General features: G+C 36.7%; 1 protein-coding gene across 1 annotated transcript in view; it reads right to left on the bottom strand.

Moving 5' to 3' along the window:
• LOC140135658 (b(0,+)-type amino acid transporter 1-like) overlaps window positions 1–24,129 on the bottom strand; it is a 71,221-nt gene extending 47,092 nt beyond the window's left edge. The window contains exons 1-2 of the mRNA XM_072157236.1: window positions 23,883–24,129; window positions 1,239–1,550 (exon numbers count right to left, since the gene is read on the bottom strand). Coding sequence (XP_072013337.1) covers window positions 1,239–1,509 — 271 coding nt within the window. The 5' untranslated portion in view covers window positions 1,510–1,550; window positions 23,883–24,129. The remainder of the gene's footprint in view (window positions 1–1,238; window positions 1,551–23,882) is intronic.
• Between the last annotated feature and the right edge of the window lie 2,507 nt (window positions 24,130–26,636).

The following is a 26,636-nucleotide window of genomic DNA, read 5'->3' on the forward strand; positions in this document are numbered from 1 at the left end:
ACCACTTGGCATGTGACGTCATTGCCCGGCAGTATGCGCGCGAATTATCAGTGGCAATTTCCATTGTTCTTTAGTTCTTTGCCCTGCAGTGTGCGTATGCATCGTATTTTGCTAAGGGCACATGCATTTTAAATCGCCGCCACATTTCATATACCGGGTAGTACAAGAAAGCCATTGAACAGTGTATCGGTAGCAGCTTGTTCAAGCATATCGATAGGAGTCCCTCACCTTAGTTGATAAACAGTGATCAGGGGTGTGATAGGCCACAGACCAAAAACGAGGAAAATCACTAAAAACAGCGTAAAATCAGGGTAAAAACGCCAAATATGGGCTGAAAATAAAAGAAAAACACATAAATTTTGGCAACAAAAAAAGAGGAAATCAGCTGAAAAGAGGAACTCTCACATCCCTGAGTGATGCCAAGTGGTCTATACAAAACACACCTTGTTGTCTTGATGAACTTGCAGATTACATTCCATCATTGTATTATGACACAGCAATTTTCCTATTATTAATACATGTAGTACATACCTGTTATGGACCCACCTTGACTTTGCACAGAGGTTACCATGCATATTTAAAATTTATGAGAACAGATTTAAATTTGATAAGAGTTCCCTGAATTTTTAAAGATTTTAATCTTTAACGTGGTACTACACCCCTTGATAAATTTGTACTATTTTTGCATTTTTCTCAAAAAATAATAACACACTGGTAACAAAAGTTAAGTATATTATTGGGGCAACACGAATTTCAGTGACTCAAGACAAGCGGTGCATTATCGTTATCCATGATATTTATCAGGGGTGTAGTACCACCTTAACTTGATAAAGAAAAAGGGTAATCATGGTAATAGGGTCAGAATAAGATTGCAATTTATGGTGTGTTTTTCAAATGCTGTTCATGTCAATAATTATGCTTTTCTGGCTCAGCTAATTCTACAATTTACAACCATTGGCTGGATGAGCTATAATTTTGAGGTTTGGTTTCTTTGCAAAGCATGGACCACAATGTCGCCACCTTATGCATTGTTTTAAAAATTGTATGAACATTTCTTTGGAGTTAAAAACATTTGAAAAAACATATTTTGTAAAACTATTCTGCCCTCCACTGATCCAAATTTTAGCATCTGCCCTGAAAGATGTTGATTTCCCCCCCTTGAAATTCACTGCCCCACCCCTGGGGCCACACTGCCCTTCACTATGGCTACACCATACAGTAGTAGGCACTTACCACACATATAGACAAAACTGCACATAACAACCAAATGATAAAACTCATTCCAACACTTTCTGTTTTTCTTAAGATTCCTTTCGGCGACACAAAAATACCAGAGCCAATCATTGACCCCACGATCAATGCCACGCCTCCAATAAGTCCTACTTCTCGTTTCAAACTAACTGAACCACTATCTGATTCGCCACCATCCTTTTTGTCCGCTGAACCATTTTGTTTCTCGACTTCCCCGTTTGAGGGTTTGTTCATGGAGTCCATCTCCTGATCGGCCATTGTGATGTTGGATTATGAGGTGGGTGTGTGATAATAAAAATCTGAAGAAAAAAATATGGAGAAATGTGAATAAATAAAACATATTATTTACTTTTACATATGAATAAGTAGGCCCTAAATACAAGGGGCGGTCCATTAAAGTAATGAAAGTTGTCTTGTGACTTCATATATCATATATGCAGGCCCGTACACAATGTGCATGAGGGGTCTTGGGGGGTTCGTCGGACCCCCAAATTTGCAAAAGTCTAAAAAAAAGTCCCAAAATATCACAAAAAAATAATGTTTTTTATGCCTTTTTGGCCAAAAAAGGTCCAAATTTTGGGAAGAAAGTCCACTTTTCTCAAAATGCCCCCACCCCTGGACTGGAAAAAGGTCCACTTTTTCAAAATCAGCACCCCCCCCGAAAAAAATCCTGCGTACGGGCCTGCATATATGGATTATTTTCATTTCTCTATGATCACATAAAACATTGTACCTTTGTCTTTCAAGCAACACATGTAAAAATGATATCTCACACTTGATTACATCATGGAATCACAGCATTAGCATAAAAACAATGGTCTACAGTAACTGGTTGAAAATGAGTAATGTTGATGGTGGGGTATGAACGTTTGGACAGTATTTATTGTGGAAATTAGAGCACATCAGACATATCGAATTGCATTCTGAATACAAAGAATGTCCTTCTGATATCAAATAATTTTGATTTTTTGAAATTCGCAATGTAATACACATGTTACGGCAAATGATTAAAAATTGATATTTTTGATATTTAACAGTAGGGGAGAGCGGGGAGTGTTCGCCCTATTTTTTTCTGAATAACCTAGCGACGTCAATTTTTAGGTTAGGAAGGATCTGCTTAGCTCATGTGAAAGCTACGTGTCTTGGCTATACACAACCACGTTCTTAGGGCTGTAGTTTTTGTAGTAATAGCAGGGTAAGCCGTACAAAAAAGTTTTGCAAAGTGGCGGACTTGCCCCACATTGGGGCAGGTTCGCCCATATGGTGGGGTACGTTCACCCTGATTAAAAACGTTGGGGTAGGTTCGCCCATTATGTTGGGGCAAGTTCACCCTATTCAAAAAAGCAGTTGAAATCGACACAAGAATTTAACGTATTCAATGTAAATTTTTTATTATGAGTCACAATAGAGCAGTCATTCTCTCCCGGAGAGTAAGGAAGATTCTTGCAACCTGGGGGATACAATGTAGGGCTCCAAATTGAACTTAAACATCTTTCAGAAAAATCATTTTTAGGACATAAATGGTATTCGATTTTTAGATACCTTGTGATAGAAATACCACAAATAAATATCATATAGGCCCTATATCAGTCTCAGAAGGACCTAATACAAATTGAATCATTATAAGACTTTGATTATAATGGATTTTGCAAACAATTTAAGTGAAGTCCCCCCCCCTCCTCCCGAAAGAGAATGACGTACTTCCAACTTAACATCCGTTGTTTTACAAAATCAAAACTTTATGGATATGTGTGTAAAATTCTACTGTTGCTTTACAGATAAACATTTAAAGTCACGCTTTTAATCACTGACTGGTTTCATGAAGCCTGCATGAAATAAGGAAGATATACAAAAATCAACCAAATCAAAGAATGTGGATATTTGTCCACTTAAAATTTCACTGTTGCTTTACAGATAAACTTTTAAAGTCATGCTTAAACACTGACTGGTTTCAAATCAAAGAATGTGGATATTTGTCCACTTAAAATTTCACTGTTACTTTACAGATAAACTTTTAAAGTCATGCTTAAACACTGACTGGTTTCAAATCAAAGAATGTGGATATTTGTCCACTTAAAATTTCACTGTTACTTTACAGATAAACTTTTAAAGTCATGCTTAAACACTGACTGGTTTCAAGTCAAAGAATGTGGATATTTGTTCACTTAAAATTTCACTGTTGCTTTACAGATAAACTTTTAAAGTCATGCTTAAACACTGACTGGTTTCAAATCAAAGAATGTGGATATTTGTCCACTTAAAATTTCACTGTTACTTTACAGATAAACTTTTAAAGTCATGCTTAAACACTGACTGGTTTCAAGTCAAAGAATGTGGATATTTGTCCACTTAAAATTTCACTGTTACTTTACAGATAAACTTTTAAAGTCATGCTTAAGGGATCTAAAATGAGCGTTTATTGCGTTTCGACAGTATTTTTTGTGACACATGAGAGCACCTCAGACCTATCGAATTGTATTCTGAATACGAAGAATGCCTTTCTGATATCAAATAATTTTCATTTTTGAAAATCACAATATAATACAAATTTTATGACAAATTATAAAAATTTGATATTTTTTCAATTTTTGATATATAACAGTCCTCGAAGTAAATTATATAAATCTAATGATATATTCTTAAGTGTATGTAGCAGGGAGGAAAAGCCGACGGTCAATTGAAAATTTTGACCTTTCATATTGAAGATATGGATTTTTGTTCCAAAAAGACCTAATTTTTTTGGTGTTTTGGGAAAAAAATCCATATCTTCAATAATGAAAGGTCAAAATTTTCAATTGATCGTCGGTTTTCAACCCACCTACATACACTTTAAGTATAAATCATCAGATTTATAAAGTTTACTTCAAGTACTGTTAAATATCAAAAATATCAATTTTTAATGATTTGCCATAAAATGTGTATTAAATTGCGAATTTCAAAAATTCAAAATTATTTGATATCAGAATGACATTCTTCGTATTCAGAATGCAATTCGATATGTCTGATGTGCTCCTATGTCCCAAAATAAATACTGTCCAAACGTTCATACCCCAGCCCTTAAACACTGACTGGTTTCAAGTCAAAGAATGTGGATATTTGTCCACTTAAAATTTCACTGTTACTTTACAGATAAACTTTTAAAGTCATGCTTAAACACTGACTGGTTTCAAATCAAAGAATGTGGATATTTGTCCACTTAAAATTTCACTGTTGCTTTACAGATAAACTTTTAAAGTCATGCTTAAACACTGACTGGTTTCAAATCAAAGAATGTGGATATTTGTCCACTTAAAATTTCACTGTTGCTTTACAGATAAACTTTTAAAGTCATGCTTAAACACTGACTGGTTTCAAATCAAAGAATGTGGATATTTGTCCACTTAAAATTTCACTGTTGCTTTACAGATAAACTTTTAAAGTCATGCTTAAACACTGACTGGTTTCAAATCAAAGAATGTGGATATTTGTCCACTTAAAATTTCACTGTTGCTTTACAGATAAACTTTTAAAGTCATGCTTAAACACTGACTGGTTTCAAATCAAAGAATGTGGATATTTGTCCACTTAAAATTTCACTGTTACTTTACAGATAAACTTTTAAAGTCATGCTTAAACACGGACTGGTTTCAAATCAAAGAATGTGGATATTTGTCCACTTAAAATTTCACTGTTACTTTACAGATAAACTTTTAAAGTCATGCTTAAACACTGACTGGTTTCAAATCAAAGAATGTGGATACTTGTCCACTTAAAATTTCACTGTTGCTTTACAGATAAACTTTTAAAGTCATGCTTAAACACTGACTGGTTTCAAATCAAAGAATGTGGATATTTGTCCACTTAAAATTTCACCGTTACTTTACAGATAAACTTTTAAAGTCATGCTTAAACACTGACTGGTTTCAAATCAAAGAATGTGGATATTTGTCCACTTAAAATTTCACTGTTACTTTACAGATAAACTTTTAAAGTCATGCTTAAACACTGACTGGTTTCAAGTCAAAGAATGTGGATATTTGTCCACTTAAAATTTCACTGTTGCTTTACATACAAATATTAATTCGTACATTAGTCACTAACGGCTTTATGCCTTCTGTATAAAATATAAAATAAAAATATATATTTAATATAAATTCAATACGGTAAAATAATATAGTTATTGATCTATATGCTTTCCTGAACGAAAACTCTTATTTCTTATCAAAAATTCTGTCTCATTTAGTCTGATTCACAATTATGACACACATACACTCTGGCTTTTCCAATGCCTGTACATTCCTCATGTGACCAGAGCTGGCATTCAACACACTGGACCCACTTCTCTCCACTTTTGCTCTCTGACCAGGGGCCCAAGCATACGCGACATATGTTTTCTTCTTCGTCTGAAGAGGATTCTTTTCTTTTCTTCTGCTTCATTTTCTTTGTGCCTTTTTTCACTCGCGGTTTCTGTGCGTTTTGCTTGAACAGTTTCTTTTTTGCATTGTCCTTTTTCATTTTTGCTTTTTCCTTTTTCTTTTGCCCATTTAGTCTTCTTTTTCTCTGCTCCTGCTCCAGAGCATCCTTAACAGGCGTGTCTGTGAGGATGGCTGATTTTCTTTTCTTCCTGCCTTTTGTTCCCTGCTTCCGAGCAGGTGCCGAAGGAAACGGAGATACGCTTTCCGGATTAAACTCAGTAGGTCTATTTGCATCTGGTACAATTAAGGCATTGTAGTGGGCTCCCAATCCTTCTCCCGTGAGGACCAGTGAGATCGTGAACTTGGTTGCAACACCAGGGCGGCCAGGAGTGTTATGTGTTACTGTGTAGCCGTTATCATGCTGGTTCTTCTGGTAAATTTCAACAGTGGTTTGCAAGGCATTGCACATTGCTGGGAGTAAAATATCACAAGTAGCTGTGTTGTACTCTTTGCAGAAGACGTATTTACATAACTCGCTCACAATATCTTGTGTTTCAAATGCAAAGTTTTCATAAAAGTTCTTATTATAAACAACTTCACTCACTAAAGCATCTGACAGCGCGCCTTTTGTCATGCTGATACCTTGGGAGTCTAGTGCTACTTTAACAGCATAGAGAAGACAGTGACCATCACCTCGAACATCAATGATTTGGCCAGGTAGAGTTGGTGATTTATCAGCTGTTACCATGGTTACAGTAGGCCCTTGTTGTTGCGAGTGAGAACCATTGATCAGAGATGTCGGTTGCATATTGGACTCAACTGCTCCATTGGCTGTCAGTAGAGGTCCTTGAATATGATTTCCAGCTGCCCCATCTCCTGAAAACAGAGATGGCTGACTATGATCTACAACTGTGGGAACATTTGTTGGCAAAAGAGGTCCTATACATGAGTCTACAGCGGCTGCGGACATCCAATTTGCTGTCAACGGAGGTGCTGCATCACTGGAATCTGCAGCTGCTTCATCTGTGACCAACTGAACGATTACTGTCACAGTAGGATCTACATCCGTCCCATTGGGTGTCAACGGCGGTACTTCACTGGTATCTACACCTGCTCCATCTGTGGTTAACAGAGGTGCCTCATCTGGAGCCATCCCATCTGGTGTGAACGAAAGTGGCGGACTAGGAGCGAGATGGATACCGGTATCCATTGCAGTTGCTGCCAATGGAGGTGCCTGACTAGGGTCTGGTCTGTCTGTGACTGATGATGGGGCAAAGTCATCATCAGTAAACGTGTCTTGGTTGAATGGCATGATACCTGCCTTTGCGAAGCCACTGATGATATTCTTGGGTGTTACAGTATCTGGCCAAAAGTCCGAAACAATCTTGGGAATGTCATATATTGTCATGGATTTTCCAGGGTTGTTCCTCATCCAGTTACTCTGTGCCTTTGCTGTTCCTCTCTTAAATGGCCCGAATACTGAAAGATCCAATGGCTGGAGTTTGTGAGAGCAGTGTGGGGGGAATGAGAGCATGATGATGCCGTTTTCTTTTGCAAAGTTCAGCACATCAATTGACAGGTGAGATTCGTGGTTATCCAGAATGAGAAGGGCGGGCTTCTCCACTGATGGTCTAGCATGCTTGGCAAAATGCTGTAGGTATTTGAGAAAGTTTTCAGCAATCATCCATCCTGACTGATTAGCAGTTCCTGCTGAACCAGGTGGTGCGCCGGTGATGAAATGGTCTCTGAAGTTTACACGTGGGAAAACAAAAAATGGGGGAATGATTTGACCAGATGCAGACCCGGCTGCGCAGACAGAAACAAGTGTTCCCCTTTCTCCTGATGTCAGGGATCCAACCTGCTTTTTTCCGGTGCCAGCCACAATCCTTGGGGGCTTCTGAACAGTGGTGACGCCTGTTTCGTCAACATTCCAGACATCTTTGGCTTCAAATCCATGCTTGTCGAGGACACTTGCCAGTTTTGCATAAAACTCTGACACATTTGTTTTGTTGAAGGCGGTTGCGCGTCCAATGCTTGTAGCTGCGGGCGTTCTGATAGAAATGGGGTTTCTCTTCAAAAATCCAGTGAACCAGTCGCGACCTGCGCACTGATTATCTGACCAAGATTGCGGAATTGTGATGTGGAACCTGACGGCACATTCATACGCCAATTCTCTAACTTCTTTTGGGCACAGGCCAAAGTAGATATCAGCAGCCCTTGTCAGATAGTTTGTCAGTTTCTCTTCTTCATCCATGGTGAAAATTGTGCGCTGTGTATATCCCATGGATATGGATGATCTTTCAGCTTCGTTTACTAGCCTAGCTTTCTCAATGTATCCCCTCAAAGTTGAGCGGGGGATTTGAAACATTTGAGCTGTCTTCCTTGTGCCATCGTCGGTGGAAAAGAAATGGTCCAAGGCCTGGTGCTTAACATCCGGGGGGATATTTTTGTCACGATCAGATATTCTCTTGTAATCGCGAACCATTCTGAAAAATCTGAAAATGAATAAAAAAATAATGTTAAAACATTGCGATGTGCAATCATATTCTGATGTTATCTTGTGTCCATGGTCAACCTCTTCCAAAAGCACTGCATTTGGTTTATATTTCTATGACTCTGCTCAGAAATGGTCCTAACATTGGCGATATATAGGCCTAGAGCAACCGGTATCAGGAAAGCTTGCATTATAATCGGGCAATGATTATTAGCAAGTGCACTTGGATTATAATCGAGCACCCGGTATCAGGAAAACGTGCATTATATAGTAACTTTGTGTAACTTTTATTAGTTTTTTATTTCATTTAATATTTGCTCATTCAAGCATGAAGTAAACTACATTGTATGAAATAGGTGGGTCTATCTTTAATGCTATGAGTCTGATGATGATGAATTGAAGAACTCACTTTTTGAATTATGAAATGAAATATATAATCCAAATGGTAGAGTTATTTTTGTTTTAGGCCTACTTTTTATAACGTATGAATTCCTTACCTAAAGTTTGTTCGGCGGAAAAAAAAAAGACTTATAACACTGCCTATTAATTAGAATGTCATGCACGCAGTTCGGCGCAATGCTTACGCTAGTTGTGCGTTGCGTAACGCATGACTGGCGCACACAACAACAAAAAAAGACCTTTCTTTCGTCTTTCAAGAAGACTGTTATATTTGTTTTTAGAAAAAATATAATAAATCCATCATTATTGGTTTCAAATAAAATTGTGACGGGTACTAAAATCAGTAGTATTATTAATAAATACGCATGTAAATATGACGGGGCAAGTTCGCCCTCCATGGTGGGGTAAGTTCGCCCACAGGGTGAACATGCCCCATCCTCAAAGGGCGAACGTGCCTCTAGGGCACTATTTTCTTATTTTCCTTAGGTATGCTTATTTACGCATCGAATGCGGAGTTTATAATCGTGTTAAATCCTAGATGAATGCTCTACGATCCCACAACTGACTCCTTTTAAAACTATCTTCATTACTTTATCGATGATAATACAAAATTATTAATGCAAGAAAAATTTACTCACCGGGTGTCAAAATGGTTTTCTTGTTATAATTCTGTGACCACGTTGTTAGACGCGGTGTAGCTAACGTGAGTAGTTAATGATATGCAGCTAGGCGTAATGATGTCATCACCAAGTGTCCCAATGGCCGTAGGGACGAGAATCACGTGGTGGGCGAACCTGCCCCTAGGGCGAACACTCCCCGCTCTCTCCCCTACTCGAAGTAAACTTTATAGATCTGATGATTTATACTTAAAGTGTATGTAGGTGGGATGAAAAGCCGACGATCAATTGAAAATTTTGACCTTTTGTATTGCCGATATGGATTTTTTCACCAAAACACCAAAAAAAATTAGGTCTTTTTGGGAAAAAAATCCATATCTTCAATATGGAAGGTCAAAATTTTCAATTGATCGTCGGCTTTTCCTCCCAGCTACATACACTTTAAGAATATCATTAGATTTATAAAATTTACTTCGAGGACTGTTAGGCCTATATGTGACCAGGCAGCACAAATGAGCCGTAAATTCCCTAAATTGTATTCTGAGTTACGGTATAAAATGTGTACGAAGGTCGTATTCATCGGTTACTTAAGCTGGCCCGAGATCCGTCTTATTTTGGTAGTCAAAAACTAATCAATAATCCTATTGTTGAAGTAGATAGTAAGCTTCTACCTTAGATGGCTATAGAACTTTTAATAGCTCTGGTCTTTGTTTGCTTTTGCTAAATCCTGTTCAAGTGGTGGGTTACCAGGCATTGTATTTTGTACAGGTATGCATAACCAACAATTAACAATGAGAGAACTTTCTTAAACCTCGTTGACTTGGGGATGATTTAAATGACCGCCAATTGTGACTGTTTGATATTTATTGCCAGCAATGTGGGAAAAGAGACACATGTAAAAACGTAAAAAGCTATAATTTTGTTGAAGGAGCAAAGTTTAACAAACCATAACCCCGCTTCTGGATATCGTTTGAAGTCAAATGATATACCATTATTAAGTTTATGTTTATTTTTTAAACACGAAATAAAACAAAATTGAACGGGGGAGGAATTTACGGCTCATTCGCCGTGGACGGTCACATATATCAAAAATGTGAAAAATATCAAATTTTAATAATTTGTCATAAAATTTGTATTATATTGTGAATTTCAAAAATGAAAATTATTTGATATCAGAAAGACATTCTTCGTATTCAGAATGCAATTTGATATGTCTGATGTGCTCTCATGTCCCACAAAAAATACTGTCGAAACGCTCATTCCAGATCCCTTAAGGGAAATAAGATGCTGAAATGAGCCAGGGAAATAAGATGCTGAAATGAGCCAGGTTTAAAAGCAAAATGCACTTTACCACACTTTAGAAGTATTACCTCACTTGTTAATTCAATATGAACAACATTGGCAGACTTAGACCTACATAATTTGATATATCCAAGGCAGGAATTTTAAGTCCAGCCAAAATTGACACCTGTGTCAGTTTATGAAATCAGGGATGCAAAACTTCCCTTCTTCAGTATTAACCCTAACCGTACCAAACATCAAACAACCTCAATTCAGAAAGCGTAGGCACAAGCAGGTATCCCACGTGATGCTATTGCGTCATCATGCGAACAGTCATATGGCGACTGCATTATTTCTACCCATCCTATTACATTTTCAATTGATATCATTATCAAATAACTGATGTTACATCATGTGGATTGTCCAGTGGGTCAAATTTTATAACAAATAATTATGTTTAATGTCATAATGTCATCTCATCATCATTTCAGGCCACCAATGAGCATTCACTAAAGCATTTATATTGTATGCCTACATACAAATGTAGATGGCTTGCGGGGCGAGCGCCATCAGGTTCGACCTATTGACCTCAAATTCTTCCTGAGAAATTATGGCCAGCAGAAAAAGCAGCAGTCATAAGTCATAACTACACCTGTACCTGGTAAGATCAACTTGGGCTATTCTATTTGAAATCCATACACCCCCTATGGAAGACATGACCTTAATGTTCCACACAGGGAGTGTGAATGTCAAATTGGGTTACCTGAATGGTGATTCTATTTTGAAATCTACATCTCCTGTGTGGGAGATTAATTGGGTCATGTCTTTCATAAGGGGGTGCATCATGGATTTCAACTGTATATGGTTAAGGAAAACAATTTTGGTGACTTTACAACATTTATCCATAGCCACACTGCAACCGTGGCATAGCTGCCCGGGGGGGGGGGGGCAAAAATTGCCTATTTGGGCCCCTGCCCCCCCAGTGCAAGGAAAAAAGAGGAAAAAGGAGGGAGAAAGAGGAAAAAAGAGAAGAGGGAGAGGAGGGGCAGAGAGATAAGGAACCCATACGGTATGCAATACCATATGATTATTATCATTAAGCCTGGCAAAAATTGTCTATTTAGGCCCCCCCCAAGTGCAGGGAAATTTGGTGGATTTGGGCCCCCGCCCCATACAGGCTTCCCCCCCCCCCTGAAAAAAAAAAAACCCAGCTATGCCACTGCACTTTCTGTCCCACAGACACCAATGTTTTTAAAGCCCTGATATACATGGCTGGGGAAATAACGAATAGTGTTACAGTAAGGTGCCTTACCCATACAAATAATGGGACTATTTTCGAATGACCTGATGGTCTTGTCTGCTACACTTTAAAGAAAAATTTCTTGCATGAATACCGCGCAACAAAGTGCTATTTCTATAAGTATTCCATGCATGGTGTGGTGTGTTGAAAAAAAATTGTAATTTCCTTTCTTATTTTAACCATTGTCACATAATTTCCAGTCTGGAATTGGTTGAATAATTTGCCCTTTTGAACGGGTTAATGATCACTTTATTGATCAATCATGAAGAAAAGGAAGTGTGTTCAATCAATGGGTTAAATCAAGTGCTGATTTCTTTGCTGGGTAATCAGTAAAAATGACCAAATAATACTTATCCTGCTAGAGAGCTGGGGCCCAATTCACTAAACTTTAAGAAGATTCGTAAGCCTCAAAATCAATCGTATTGACGCATTGTAAAATCCATTTTACTCAAATGACTTACGATTGGTACCCTCTTCGTAAATAATAGGGATTTACTACAGGTACCCTTTTTAAAATTATGTCTACGTATTTGTAACATGTGATTGGTTACTTGAGATAATAAGGGTTAAAAAGCTTTAGTTAAATGGATCTCTGGTTTCTTGTACACAGGGCCAGTGTTAGAACTAGCTCCGTTTACAAACCGTGATGTCTCTCGAACAGTGAGCTGAAGTGAGTACTACAGTTGGAAAATCTTTAGGGGCTGTGCAATAATTATTTCCCCCCCGGGGGGGTAAAATTTCCAAACGGCCCGCCAAAAATCGCTTGCCCCCCTCTTGGCCCACCAAAAAATCTTTGCCCCCCCCTTAACACATGCCAAATTTTTGGGATCCCAATTTCCAAACCTTAAATGGTCTAGATATATGTTGCGAGCGCAGCGAGCAGGAAAATTTGCATATTAAAGCGTTTTCGCACTGTTTTCCTAAGCCTTTTAGAGCGCTTTATTTAAAAGGCGCCCATGAATGTGTGCCAAAATCGCTTGCCCCCCCTCTCGGCTGGCCAAAATTGCTTGCCCCCCCTTTCAGCTCGCCAAAATTTCTTGCCCCCCAATTTTACCCTCCCCAGGGCTCATAATTATTGCACAGCCCCTTAGATCATCATACAGGTATCATACATCAGCCCATGAGAAGCCTGTGCTAGGCCAGGGTATATATTTTGCAGAACATGTAGAAGGGCTATTTTATCCATATATGAATGAATTTTTAAGAGATGTTTATATTTCCATAACTTGACATGTTTTTCAATCTGCAAATGTTTTTTTCGGAAATAACTTCCAAAAGTGCTTATTTTTTCTGATACTCAAAAAATAGGGAATTATCAAGTTTATTGGCCACAGATGTACAGGGACTACAGGCCTACCCCTGCCTGTAGCCTTGTACACTAACCAGATATTGATTTCAGTTGGCCAGACACCAAATCTTTTAATACATTTTTGTGCAAACTTCATGGTCTAGTCTCTTTCAAGAGTCTTGGATCCATTGTATTCATACACAAACTGAGAATATCAAATACACTCTTGCTTCATGTAGCATGTCACATAAAAATAGGTCAAACGAAAATCTTTAGGCCATGATTATGTTGTGGTAGCATACAATGCCAGTGTGATGGTGAGTGGTTCCGTTTCAAGCTTGCTAGTTACAACGTCTTCTGAAATTCAATGTCCTAAAATAAACATTAAAGAAAAAAAAATCACACACACACAAACAAAAATCATTTGATTCACATCTCATAGTAGTAGCACTCCTAAGCATCTACAGGAGTGTGATTCAAATCACACCCCTGCAACACTAAATGTTTTGAGGGGTGCCATTTGTAGCACTTCTGGAAATTTCAAAAGACAAGCCCTGTTGTGAGGAGCGATCGCTATATGGCAGCGTGTGGCCTTGTCAAAACGATACTGGAAATTTGTGGTTGACTGAACCTCCCTCCCAGGAAATTTACATAAATGTTATCCATGCAAGTAGATTCTCTTCTTATCACACACACTGCAGGGTAACTGAAATCGCACAATGACTGAAAATGGTATTTTTATATATAAAAAAAAGTTGTTTTTATAAAGCAAATTTCTTAAATGGCGGCACTGTCAGTCAATCAAATAACTTTGTGCCATCTGTTTTATGGTCATTGCATGAAACTGTCAGAGATTGTTTTGGGCCCAAATAAAAACTCTATACACCATATCATGCCTGTAGGGCCCTCATCAAATCAATTCTTTCTGACCCAAACTCAAACTGTAAAATGTTAATGTCAGATTGGTCCACATTTTGTGACACTTTGTACTTTATGTGACCCACTCCAACAAAACCAGGAACAAGTCGCTAGGCATGTTTTTGAGTTCATATGGAAAAGTTAGGTCCACTTTCGTGTAGAAAAGATTTGACCAGTCAGCTGTGCTATGAGCATGCACAATAATGACCTATCGTCATGCACGCATACACGCACATCATGCATAGGGAGTTTATTGACGATCGATGACCCCGGTCGATGACCCCGGCCATGCTCGATAGTAGCTATAGGCTGATTCGTCGACATCTTTTAGGGCAAAATGTCACCCTGTTCCCCTTGTCCAATCAAAATAAGTTTTATATCAGAAGAATCCTTAGCTCAAGTAGGCCAATAAACCAGCCATGTTCTTAGAAAAAGTCCCGTCACTTTAATTGGCTGTAACATTTAACGCGAGTAGTCCCCGAAAAAAAGTGACAAATTAGCACATTTTCCATTGACGGCACGGAATTTTGAGCGAAATAATAAGTTTTAAAGTTAAAAAGACACCCTGTTCTCATCATCAGAAATTTTTGAAGTGAGGTTTTTATTGATAAAGATACTTTTAACATGCTATTAAATTCGGGCGTGTTCGCTTTAAATTTTATCAACACATGAGCACCATCTGGGTAGATAGAACAGAGAGGGAATGTAGCCATACATGTAAAATAAGTGAGCTGTAACATCGACATGCAAGGTTTCACACATTCAATTCAGAGATAAAATAAAATTGATCATTTTAACTGCAGCCTATAAACTGATTATGTGCATGTACTTGATGGCTTCCTGGATGAAAAAATTTGTTACACTTGGCCTTCACTCTATAATCAAGTAGAGTTTTGGAATTAAATCTAATACTGGAACTTACTTTTTGCAACTATTATGACGTTAAGTCCTGGAACCACCAGACTTCATCAGGCAACTGACCCGTTGGACTGGTCACGTGATAGACGGCTAGGTATCGACCCGATGGCCCGGTCCCATGCATGAGATAAGTTAAAGCGAAGTCCCCCTTTCTTGTGGCATGCGGGTCAGTTGCCCGATGAAGTCTGGTGGTTCCAGACGCAACGTGGCAATAGTTGCAAAAAGTACGGGTAAGTTCCAGTATTAGATTTAATTCCAAAACTCTGTTTGAAACTACTGGATGACTAAGAACATTCACTCATCTAAAATCAAGTGTTAATGTTAATAATCACAGATTCTCAATTTGAGAATAATGTACATGTAACACTATATTAACAATATTTGAGCAACACATAGCAGTTATTATTTATACAATACATGTAGGTTTAAATTAATGCGTATAACTTGCTGGTAGTGAAATTGTACAAAATAATGAAAGCGTACTGAGATGTTGATGCATCTAATGCTTAGGGGTGCATTAGTTTGAAAAAATTCTCGAGTAATAAGTGATATGCACTTACCCATTTCATACACAAAGATTTTAATATTTTAATAACATAATCGTCACTACAATGTTGGAAATGCAAACTAATATATAAATGCATCAATGCTTGTTGTATGTTGAGTGCCCACCCATACACAATTAATTAATACACAAATGATATTTTCTTGATTGGTTCTCACTACCTAAGTTTATGACACATAATTCCAGTTAACACACAATTTTAAAACTAATTTTAACATTAAAATTATAATTTTTAGAACACTAGTGTTACACTTCAACACTATTTTTAACATGTTGAAATGCTAAAATGTTAACATTTCTGTTAAAATATTTTAACACTTTAAAACACATAAAAAGTGTTGCTTAATGCTATAGTGATAATATAAAGTCTGCACAAAAAGTAACTCAGCTGTTATAAATACGCCTATAGCTTCAGAACTAATAATTGTTTCCACAATATTTCTACATAGAAAGAAGGACGATTTATTTACAGCATTTTGATACCCCATTTGTCAAATGTCGCTCAATATTAACAACACAGTAGTGCTTTTAAAGAAAAATACCCGAATTTAAAAGTTGCAGTTTACAGCGATCAATGGTTTTTACGCAAGCATTGTAGCACGTAACACCCTCCATTTATCTTCGCGACTTCAAATCAATACAAATAGCTGCAACTTTTAAATGCAGGTAATTTTCTTTAAAAACACTGCTGTGATGTTAATATTGAACGAAATTGGACAAATGGGGTATCAAAATGCGCATAAATAAATCGACCTTCTTTCTATGTTGAAATATTGTGGAAACAATTATTAGTTCTGCAGCTATAGGCGTATTTATAACAGCTGAGTTACTTTTTGTGCAGACTTTAGTTTAACACTAAGTTGTTTTTAGAGTGTCCACACATTAACTAGTTTCCACACTCAATCCACTGTGACAGCTTTCCACCATGCATGTTAGCTGCTTACAACTACCCGTTTCTATTTTATTTTCGTTTTAAAGAAAACAATTAAATCAGTCAAGGGCAAAACAATTTTCATTCAATATCAAACCAACTGTCACTAAATTAGAGTTGTACTAAACTACTATATTATGTATTTGAAAGATGCCTGGTGTCATTGGGATTCATTCATGCTTGTAGGTGATATGGAGTTTAACCAGTTCAACTCTATCATAGTGAATAAACTTGGCTTGGTTGTGCTTGGCAACGTGGCACTTTGTTAATGAAGTTGGTGAAAAAATTTACTCAAGTGGCATAAATTGTATGTGTGTACATGGGAAAATACAGACAAACCACACTTGTTTTCCCCCATTTAAACTGTGGATCTCTTTGCAATGGAGGACCATCTTGGTTCAAGAAGGTCTGCAAACATCTGCAAGATATGTCCTCTATCGTTGACATAATGGCCACAGTTGCTAGGTAAAATTTTATATTTATACACATACAAAATAAACAAACAAAAAAATGGCAGAAAACATATCCTCTTTATATTGTTGGTTGAGTATGGATTCAGAAGTCCGTTTCACATTCGCATTTGGAGGTGATTACACATGTGGGTGTACCTACATCTACAACCATGAATGCAGGCCTGTGTTCAGGGGGTGTGGCTGCATCAGTATAAATATAATCCTACAAAATCTCTGAATCCCCTCTGGAAAAAAGTCCACTGTTTCAAAATCTGCAACACCCTAAAGAAATCCCAGGTGCATGTCTAAATAGATGTCCACAGTTGTCTCTACCTTGCATGTTTTGTTTGTCAGTGTTGCCACCCTTCCCTCACTCTTGGCATAATAGAGAGGAAGCAAGGGCCCTGAAAATGACAATATAGGCCCTTGTCTAGCTATGTTGAATTTACATCTACATGTGTATATAGTTAGGGGTCACCCTCTCACCAAGACTTGGCATGCCTTAAAAAAATTACAATTTTACGACCCCTGCCTCAATTTTAAGTAATAAATTTTTCCACTTTTCCCAATAATAAATTACAATTAATGAATCGGATGTGAATGTTTGCACAGTATTTTTTGTGTGACCTGAGAGCACATCAGACATATCAAATTGCATACAAGGAATGTCCTTCTGATGTAAAATAATTCTAATTTTTTGAAATTCGCAATATAAATACAAATTTTATGGCAAATAATAAAAATTTGATAATTTTTAAATTTTGATATTTATCGAAGTAAACTTTAGAAATCTAATGATATAAAACTTAAAGTGTATGTAGCTGGGATGAAAAGGCGACCATCAATTAAAAATTTTGACCATTCATATTGAAGATATACATTTTTTCCCCAAAAGACCTAATTTTTTTTTGTGCTTTAGGGAAAAAAATCCGTATCTTCAATACGAAAGGTCAAAATTTTCATATGATAGATATTGTACAATTTATTTCATGGACTGTTAAATTTCAAAATAATTTTTGCCATAAAATTTGTATTATATCACAAATGTTAAAAAATCAAAATTATTTGTTATCAGAAGGACATTCCTCATATGCAAAATGCAATTCGATATGTCTGATCATGATGTGCTCTCAGGTCCCACAAAAAAATATGTGAAAATGTTGCTATCTGGGCCCTTTTAAAGAATTTTAACATTTTAACCAATTTAAAGAATTTTTGTACAAAGAAATGACTTATTTTGCATTAGGCATTCAACTGTATTATTCAGTCAAATGAATTAAATTACCATGCACATGATGCAGCGACAAAACATGTGGACTTGTAGTATATTGCATCATCATTCATTCATTGTAAAAATACAATTTAATATGTATGGGATCATGGGAAGTGAGTGATTTAGGGATTCAATCATGTTTCACCGTTGTTCATCACCGTTTAACAACGATGCGGCCGCGTCGATTGCGAGGTTTACTTCGCGAGGGCAGCTTTAGCTGCCCGAGTGAAGTAAACCACACGGACGCGCCGGACGCGAGTTGTTAAACGGTGATGAACAACGGTGAAACATGATTGAATCCCTAAATCACTCACTTCCCATGATCCCATACATATTAAATTGTAATTGTTGAAAAATATGTACTGAAATAGACGACGGTCTGCTCATTTGAAAGAAAAATCAGATTCAAAGAAGATTAGAAGGGATAAATACTTGGATTTGTCAACTGTCATGTGTGCTTCATTTTAAATGTTTACCGACCTTCTGGTTTCTGAGTAATTTGTGTCCAAATTCATTTATTCGCAGGTAACTTTTGACGTTTTCGCTAAGGTTACCTACGAATACCATGGAAAAAAACGACTGTTCTCATTGTCTCATGATCTAGACAACACAGTGATGGACCCTGGTATAAAGCTAATTGTAGTTGCTCTCAAACGAAAGGCCACAAGACGTAACTGACTCCAAGATGGACTTCACAAGTCTGCAATAACGGTTTTAAGCGATTTATGTGCAATTAAGCAAATTAAAGTCACTTTAGTGCCTTTGTTTTTACTTCAATCCTCTTTCAACCGCTGTGAACCGACATTATTAATACATGATAGGGTCTAAAGTATCAATAAACGCATATAAAGAAAATAATACATTCAAAGTGCTTTATAAAATGAAGTTTTGATTATGATATCCAATCGAAAGTCTAATTCTTACCTACAAATACTGAAATGTTACTTACGAATACAGCATAATACATGACATGTGTAATGAAGTGTCCCTACCAATGGAAATTAATTGTCAAAAACTTTAAGCGGTACCCCAGGACACTATTATTACCCATATACGGATTCATTCAACAATTATTTATTATGTAAAATTGCTGATTAACTACTTGTATATCAAAATGAAGTGGTCAAAATCTTGCTAAAAGCATCAAAATTTTTTGATCTAAGGTAATAGCATTTATTCATTTGGACGTAACATCTGAAAGAGATCTAAAACTACCATTTTATTAATGCATTACCATAATAGCAAAATTTAAACCTCTAAACTCAATATAGATATTGTTAAATCGCTCATGTTACCTACGAATACCCGGGTTTCTTCACCTTTTCATTGTATAAAGCGTTAGGTGTGTGCGTATAATTCCTATTATTCTTGAAAACATATATCCTACTCGTTCTTATACAATCATACTCATTTGATAAATAAAATACAGAAACTGACCTAAACTTAATTTTCAAAAATAAACTAGCATAAATTGACCAAGATCATATTGATCGTGTTATAAAAATAAAAACAAATATTTTCTGTTGAGCTAGCATTTTCGTGACACCCTGTGGTCTACATTACACGAAAAAAGCATTAATGGGAATATTCCCTTTTTTAGGTTGATTAGTATTGCGATAGTGAAAGCATCCTAGTGGTATTCGAGGTAACATTGGGTTTTGATATCACATTTACTATCACACGTCCTGGATTTATTTTTCAAGATTAGTAATGGCACTTTTGGTTCCTATTAGGCCAATATGTCATTAATCAATGGGCAAAAGGAAAAAATTGTGGAGACATTTTTATTTCGGACTTTTATTTTTGGCCCGTGGACACTTTTGGTTGGATTCGACCACATACATGTAGAAATCACTTTAGTTTACATAATAATATTGGGGAAAATATGTTTTAAAAGCATTTGTTGGAATAGGCCTATTGCGTGATAGGTTTGTATAAATTTCCTAAGAAAATTTAAAACACATCCTGAGACATATTTTTTTAGCCTTTTCCTTAAAAGTATTTTGATAAACGTTGTAGACACCAAACAGGGTGAAGTGAAAGTTATAGAAAACAACAAAAGTTATTGACCCTTTTCTGACCTGTCTAAAAAAGCTGCAAAAATCTGACAATTTTCTGTGTCATTGTATGGAAGTCAGTGACCTATGGCTACAGCACATGGTCATGGAAATGAGATCATTTTAAGACCAAATTAGTAATAAAAAAGCAAATTTTTCTCGTGGAGCAAAAGTCTTTTCGATGGGGGTGCGTCGTACCACCCGCACCTACCCCCATTTTTGTTTGGTGGATTTGGGCCTCCGCCCCATACAGGCTGGACCGACCATGGATTTTCTAAAATTTCAGATCGATGGGGGGGGGGGGGGCACATTCCCCCTATGACGCTACGCCACTGCTTAGGCCTACAGGAGGCATATCCCAAAATACATCCCTTTTGTTCACATTCATCTTTCTTATTCAATTCCTTGAAAAAAGCTAATGCCTTTACACTATTTGCAATCCTAATTAAATTAATTACCAACTATATTGATTAATATTGATGACTTAATAAAACAGGCGTCTGGTTAATAATGGGTTTAGTATAAAGTAAGCATTGTAGGTCAAATTCAAATACGTAGGGTAATACCGGTAGTTAGTTTACTATAATATACATGTAGTACAGTACAATCCGCGATATCCGGGATTACAAAAAATTTGAAAAATATTGAGAACATATCTTACCCGGCAAATGTTACAATATGGCTTTAAATACAAATTAAATTTAAAACAAGCTAACAACTGTAAATCCAGTCCTGACGAAACAGTACGAACATATAACTTTTTTTTAATTCCTTAAAAAAAAAAATCAAATGCCATATGTTTATATCTCAAATACCGGTATATATGCTTAGTTGGTATTTTTAGCTATTTAATTGCAATAATGCGGAAAGTATTGAATGGGATGTCAAATAATAACAATTCAATCTGCAGCATGCTTTCTCTCCCACCTGACACACAGTATTGCATCATTCCCTGCTACTGCTGTAGTATCTGGTATTAAAATTAAATGTAGGTAGCATGTAGAGAGTGAGTATGAATGAAAGCTCATTAGAGTGGAAATACAGTGTTGCCATGTTGAAAGAAATTTGGGACTTTAAAAACGACAGGCATTTAATAATTTGTGGGAGGCATTGAAGATATGTAGGCCTGCATGTACACTTGTTTCATGCATTTTTACTTATTTGCATTTGCGCCAATACGGCTTGAAATGTGAGGGGGGACAATCGGCCTGAATTGTCAAAAAGTTGTTTCAGAGAAAGTGTGGTTTCCCAGTCGTTTCTCTCCTTAATATGGATAATATAGGTACACGGTCTGTAACACAGACAAAGTGCATGTATGCCTATGCCAGAACTGGAATATGAACAAAGTACTTTGACCCAGGGATCGATATAATGGGATAGGCATCGTAGTATTACGTAACACACCGAAAGATGTAGTTTAACTCTAGACAATAGGCGCCATATTGCAGGAGGGTTAGAGTTCATAGAGGAAACGTTAATAAAGGTTAGTAGATTAGGTCACCCAGGCACATCACTAATGTGTTTCACGAGTTGTAATACCGACAGGTAAAAACATTGATTTTGTAAAATTCTCCCGATTTTTTAAAATTACTAAATAAGGTTAGTACTTCAAACCATTCTTTGATGAATCTATGCAATATGACGGTAATTTTTGAAACATCTAAGAATCAATCTTAAACATCTTCATGATATTCATTTTTTTTGCGCATGGTCAAAGCATGCTCTTGCGCTATCCACAGACTATCCGTGGAAACTTCAAAGCAACGATCATGCGTTAATATTTACAAAATGGCGAATGATGTAGTTTAAGTCGAACAATAGCGTGACCGGCGTGACGTAGTTTTTGGCATTGTTCCTATATGCACTTTCACCCTCCTGTTTGACCTCATCAATTGGTCAATGAATATAAGTGCATTTTGTGCATATTGACAAAGAAGATGAGAATAGCTTAATCATCTTATCTGATATTGATTTACAATTCACTTGTCACCACTGCATCTTTTCTAGACCATGGAAGTTATTAAATCAATAAGGGGAAATATTAACCGAAACCTCTGGCTACATCTTCAGTGGCCCATGAAGGTAGTAAAGAGATCAGGGTTGCCAAACCCGCGATTTGGTAGCCCAATTGGGCCACTTTTGAAGATTTTTGCTGTGACTTTTGACAATTTCCTGTCCCATAGAAACAAAAAAAAAAAAAAAAATTTGGGTGACTTTTCAACATTGGCTCTCATGACTTCCGATAGTTTCCTGCCCCATAGAAACCAATGGTAAAGAGAAAAATTGGGTGACTTTTCGATTATTTGACCCGCGATTCGGGCTGAAATCTTTTGGCAACCCTGAAAGAGATGAGTGCCCTCTGCTATGGAGTAGTGTAATATTATGTACTAGTATCATGGTAGGTAATAAATCTGAATCAACTGAAATTTTGGGAATAAGCTTTTTTCGTGGATATCTACTGAAATATACTCCTTTACAAGATAGTGTGAATGTGAATATTTTTATTATGTTCTTGTCAGTTTCTCAGCATTTTCTGAAAAGTTAGGGATTGTAGTGTTCCTCTATGTTTAAAGATATGGCACAATTTGGGGGAGAAACATAAATAAATTTATAAAAAATATTGTTGATGCCTGAAAAAGAAAAAACAAAATATGTAGGCCTACTTTCACAGATATTGGAACACAAATATCTGTGGTACTTTCAACTGGCAACACCAGTTGTAAACATACATCCTATACATTCCATAAAATAGTGCATGGACACAGAGTCTGGTATATTAATAATATGATGTAGAATATCGAATAATCCCGAGGATAATGTGTACTTTCAACTGGCAATACCAGTTGTAAACATGTATCCTGTACATTCCATAAAATAATGCAGTGGACACAGAGTCTGGTATACATATTAATAATATTATGTAGGATATAGTTGACTATCAAATGTGTTAGTTGTCCTCATTTCAGTATTTTTATCTTGAAAACAACCTATAAATGAATTGACCAATTTAATTCAAATTTGGGATAGGATTGGCCTATACATGAGCACTTTTGAAATGTGTTATACTTATAGGCTTACTTATACTATAGGCTTACTTAATATCAAACGCTTCTTGTTATGAATTTGTGATTTGTGAGTACGAATATATCAAGCACACAGCTCAAGAACCACATGTGAAGCACACAACCTCCCTGCATAGAAGCTACTGAGTTTGAAAGTAGGTTTGCACTTGCTTTAAAAGTTTAATATAAACCAACATGTCAACAATGTCATACCCACAAGCTGCAAGTACTATGAATCATGATGGATTAAAATCACAAGCATCACAACAGGGGTTCACAAAGTGCACAAACACTTATTGACTTGTCAGACAGCACATATTTTATTAGAAAACAGGCCTATGCAAATTTAGCTATCCTGGTCCATGCATGGCCATTATTGATTGCACTAAACTTAAATACAGGCATCAAGATGAAATTTTAATACAGAATGTTGTTGGGTAGTTCAGGACCAGGGATGTGAGAGTACACTACACTACTCTCATTAAATCATGATAAAAACACACAGGTGCCTGAAATTACTATTAAATGCGCAACTACTCTTAAGGCCAAGGCCAAGAAACATATTGAGGTAATTGGACACTTGTCATTGTTATGCATGCACGTAAGCGTAAGACCAATCTGAATTACTATTGTGCTGGATGGTAGGCCTAGTTATATTTACATAGAGAAACGACAAGCTTACCTTTTAGCTCTGAGGTTGAGCAGTTTTAAGAAATCTTCAAACTATTCTCCTTTTGGAGAGAAAGTACCCTCACGTACGTACTACCACCTGTCCGCCACATCCACAATCATGCTTGGTATCTACTTTTCTGGTACTGGTAGTTCTGAGGTTTCAACAACGCTGCTGTTGGCTTCAGCACAGCTCTAGTGTGATTTCATCATCATTTTCATTGATGATATTATTCTTCACACAGTCACACTTGGCGTTGCAGTGTGTGCGTGGTAATTTCCACTCGGAAAAATAGGTGGCAGCAGAGCATTTTTGGAGTATCAATCAGGCAATCCAGATCTGCCAATTGGGGTAATAAGCGTTAAATTCATTTGGTTCTGGTTTTGTCCCGGGGGGGGGGGGCACTCAACTTTGGAAGTGACGGTATGTGCCTGTCAATAGGCCCCCTCTTTTGAAGTCGACTATACCCGATGACCCCTTTTTTAAAAGCCATACCCGATGACCCCCCTTTTTTTTTTTAGTTGCGGCTACCCGAATGACCCCCATTTTTTAGTTGAGGCTACCCAATGACCCCCTTTTTCCTAGAATAGCATCATCAAAATAGAACAAAAAAATGCCGAAACTGTCAAATTTTGCTCAATTTTGTCAAAATTATGCCGAAATTTTTAAAATTTTGCTCCATTTTTTCAAAATTTTCTACCCGATGACCCTTTTTAAAATCTTATACTCGATGACCCCTTTTTTCAAAATATTGTACCCAATGACCCCTTTTTTATTTTGTTTGTACCCAATGACCCCTTTTTAAAATAACGCTTTGTAGGCCTACCCGATAGGCCCCTACTTCGCGACTCCGGTAGGCACATACCCGTCACTTCCAAAGTTGAGTGCCCCCCCCCCGGGGTTTTTGTATCTTAGATTTAGTTTTAAAAAGAAGTTTAAGGGATCTGGAATGAGCGTTTTGAGCGTTTCGACAGTATTTTTTGTGGGACATGAGAGCACATCAGACATATCGAATTGCATTCTGAATACGAGAATGTCTTTCTGATATCAAATAATTTTCATTTTTTGAAATTCACGATAACGCGATATAGGACAAATTATTAAAATCAGATTTATAAAGTTAACTTCGAGTAGGCCTACTGTTAAATATCAACTTTTAATCATTTGCCATAAAATGTGTATTACATTGCGAAGGACATTCTTCGTATTCAGATTGCAATTCGATATGTCTGATGTGCTCTAATGTCCCACACTGTCCAAACGTTCATACCCCATCCCTAAAGCCATATGTAGGCCTACGGTTTCCATCAAATTTTAATGTTGTTATTATAATGGAACGCTTAAGCAGATGTTGCAGATGTCCCAACTTACACCTAAATCTAACCAATGGCCAAGTTTGTTATGGCCAGTTTTTTAACAGAGCAACACTGATGAGCAATAGTGTCAAAACGGACAGAATTTTCAAAAGTTCATCAAAACTTTAAAACTTTTGAAAAAATGGAAGAAAAATAATGAAAAACGGGGCCAAGCAATAAGACTTTTAAGAGAGTCTAAACTTTTTTTGGAAAAAGGGGTCTTTTGGTGCTGACAGGAAAACAAAAAAAGGGTAGCCTAAATGGGTGAGGGAGTTCAGTAAAACAAAGGAGGGGATCATTCGGTGAGAGGGACTTGAAAATGGGGGTCAATATGACCGCACATTTTGTATCCTCACCCATTTTTAGTGAGTGCCCCCCCCCGTGTGGTTTCATAGTTTTTTGGTGTTTTTTTTCAGTATTTCAGAACAGAAACCTTCAACTAATATTATTTCAGCATTTTGAGTAGGTATAATATTAGTTTATCTCAAGTTTCATTTTAAAAAAATAAGTAAGGTTTAACTGCATTTCAAGTTTATTGTTTGTAAAAAGATAAAAGTAAAAAAGGAATTGATTGAGATTATTTTGATTTCTAGATGATTTGTTTTGATCTAAAAAAAAAAAGGAAGTCATTACCGTATTCTGAAACTGAATGATATACAGGCTGTATCAAAATGATTGGTAGGCCTACCAATCAGTTTCATGGTATTGAAATGACTGTTGCTTCCAATAAGGTCTTCTTGAAATGGTCATTATTTATTGTTATATGACTGTTTATGACATTAATCAACACATTATAAATGTAGATCATATGCTGCATTTTGTTACTCACTGAAATCTGATGGGTACCAATCATTTTGATGATTGAACTACTAAGTGCAACTTTCAAAATCCGACTTGAAGCCACTCAAGCGCCCATAACTCGACCAAATGATATCGTAGAGCAACAAAAGAGCAAAAGAGGTATCAAAATGCGCAGGAGAAAGCTGCGCTTTATAAATTAAATACGTTTTTGCTATTTATTTCAGTTCCTGATATATCTGACCGGCCATCTATAATCGTTTCGATACTGTCTGGGTTGAGTTTATTTGACTATTTATGTAGCCAAAAGGTGCTAGATTCACTATACTTCAAGAATCCCCCCCCCCATGTCAAAAAGAAATCTACGCCAAACAAAAGAAAATAAACAAAACGTAAGAAGAAAAAAGAGAATCATTTTCACTATGGATAGGGCCTATCCTATTTTTCTCATTAACATATTGAAATTAGGAGTTCCAAATCGGTGTAACTTTTCCGAAGATTATTATTTATATATTATTATCGGTATTTTATTTTTCACATATCGTGGCCAAACGGCCAAATTACATGTAAAATTAGTAAATTACAATTTGAACATACATAAAAACATTAAAAA

The sequence above is a fragment of the Amphiura filiformis genome, chromosome 16 (assembly GCF_039555335.1).
Source record: "Amphiura filiformis chromosome 16, Afil_fr2py, whole genome shotgun sequence".
NCBI classification, from domain to species: Eukaryota; Metazoa; Echinodermata; class Ophiuroidea; order Amphilepidida; family Amphiuridae; genus Amphiura; species Amphiura filiformis.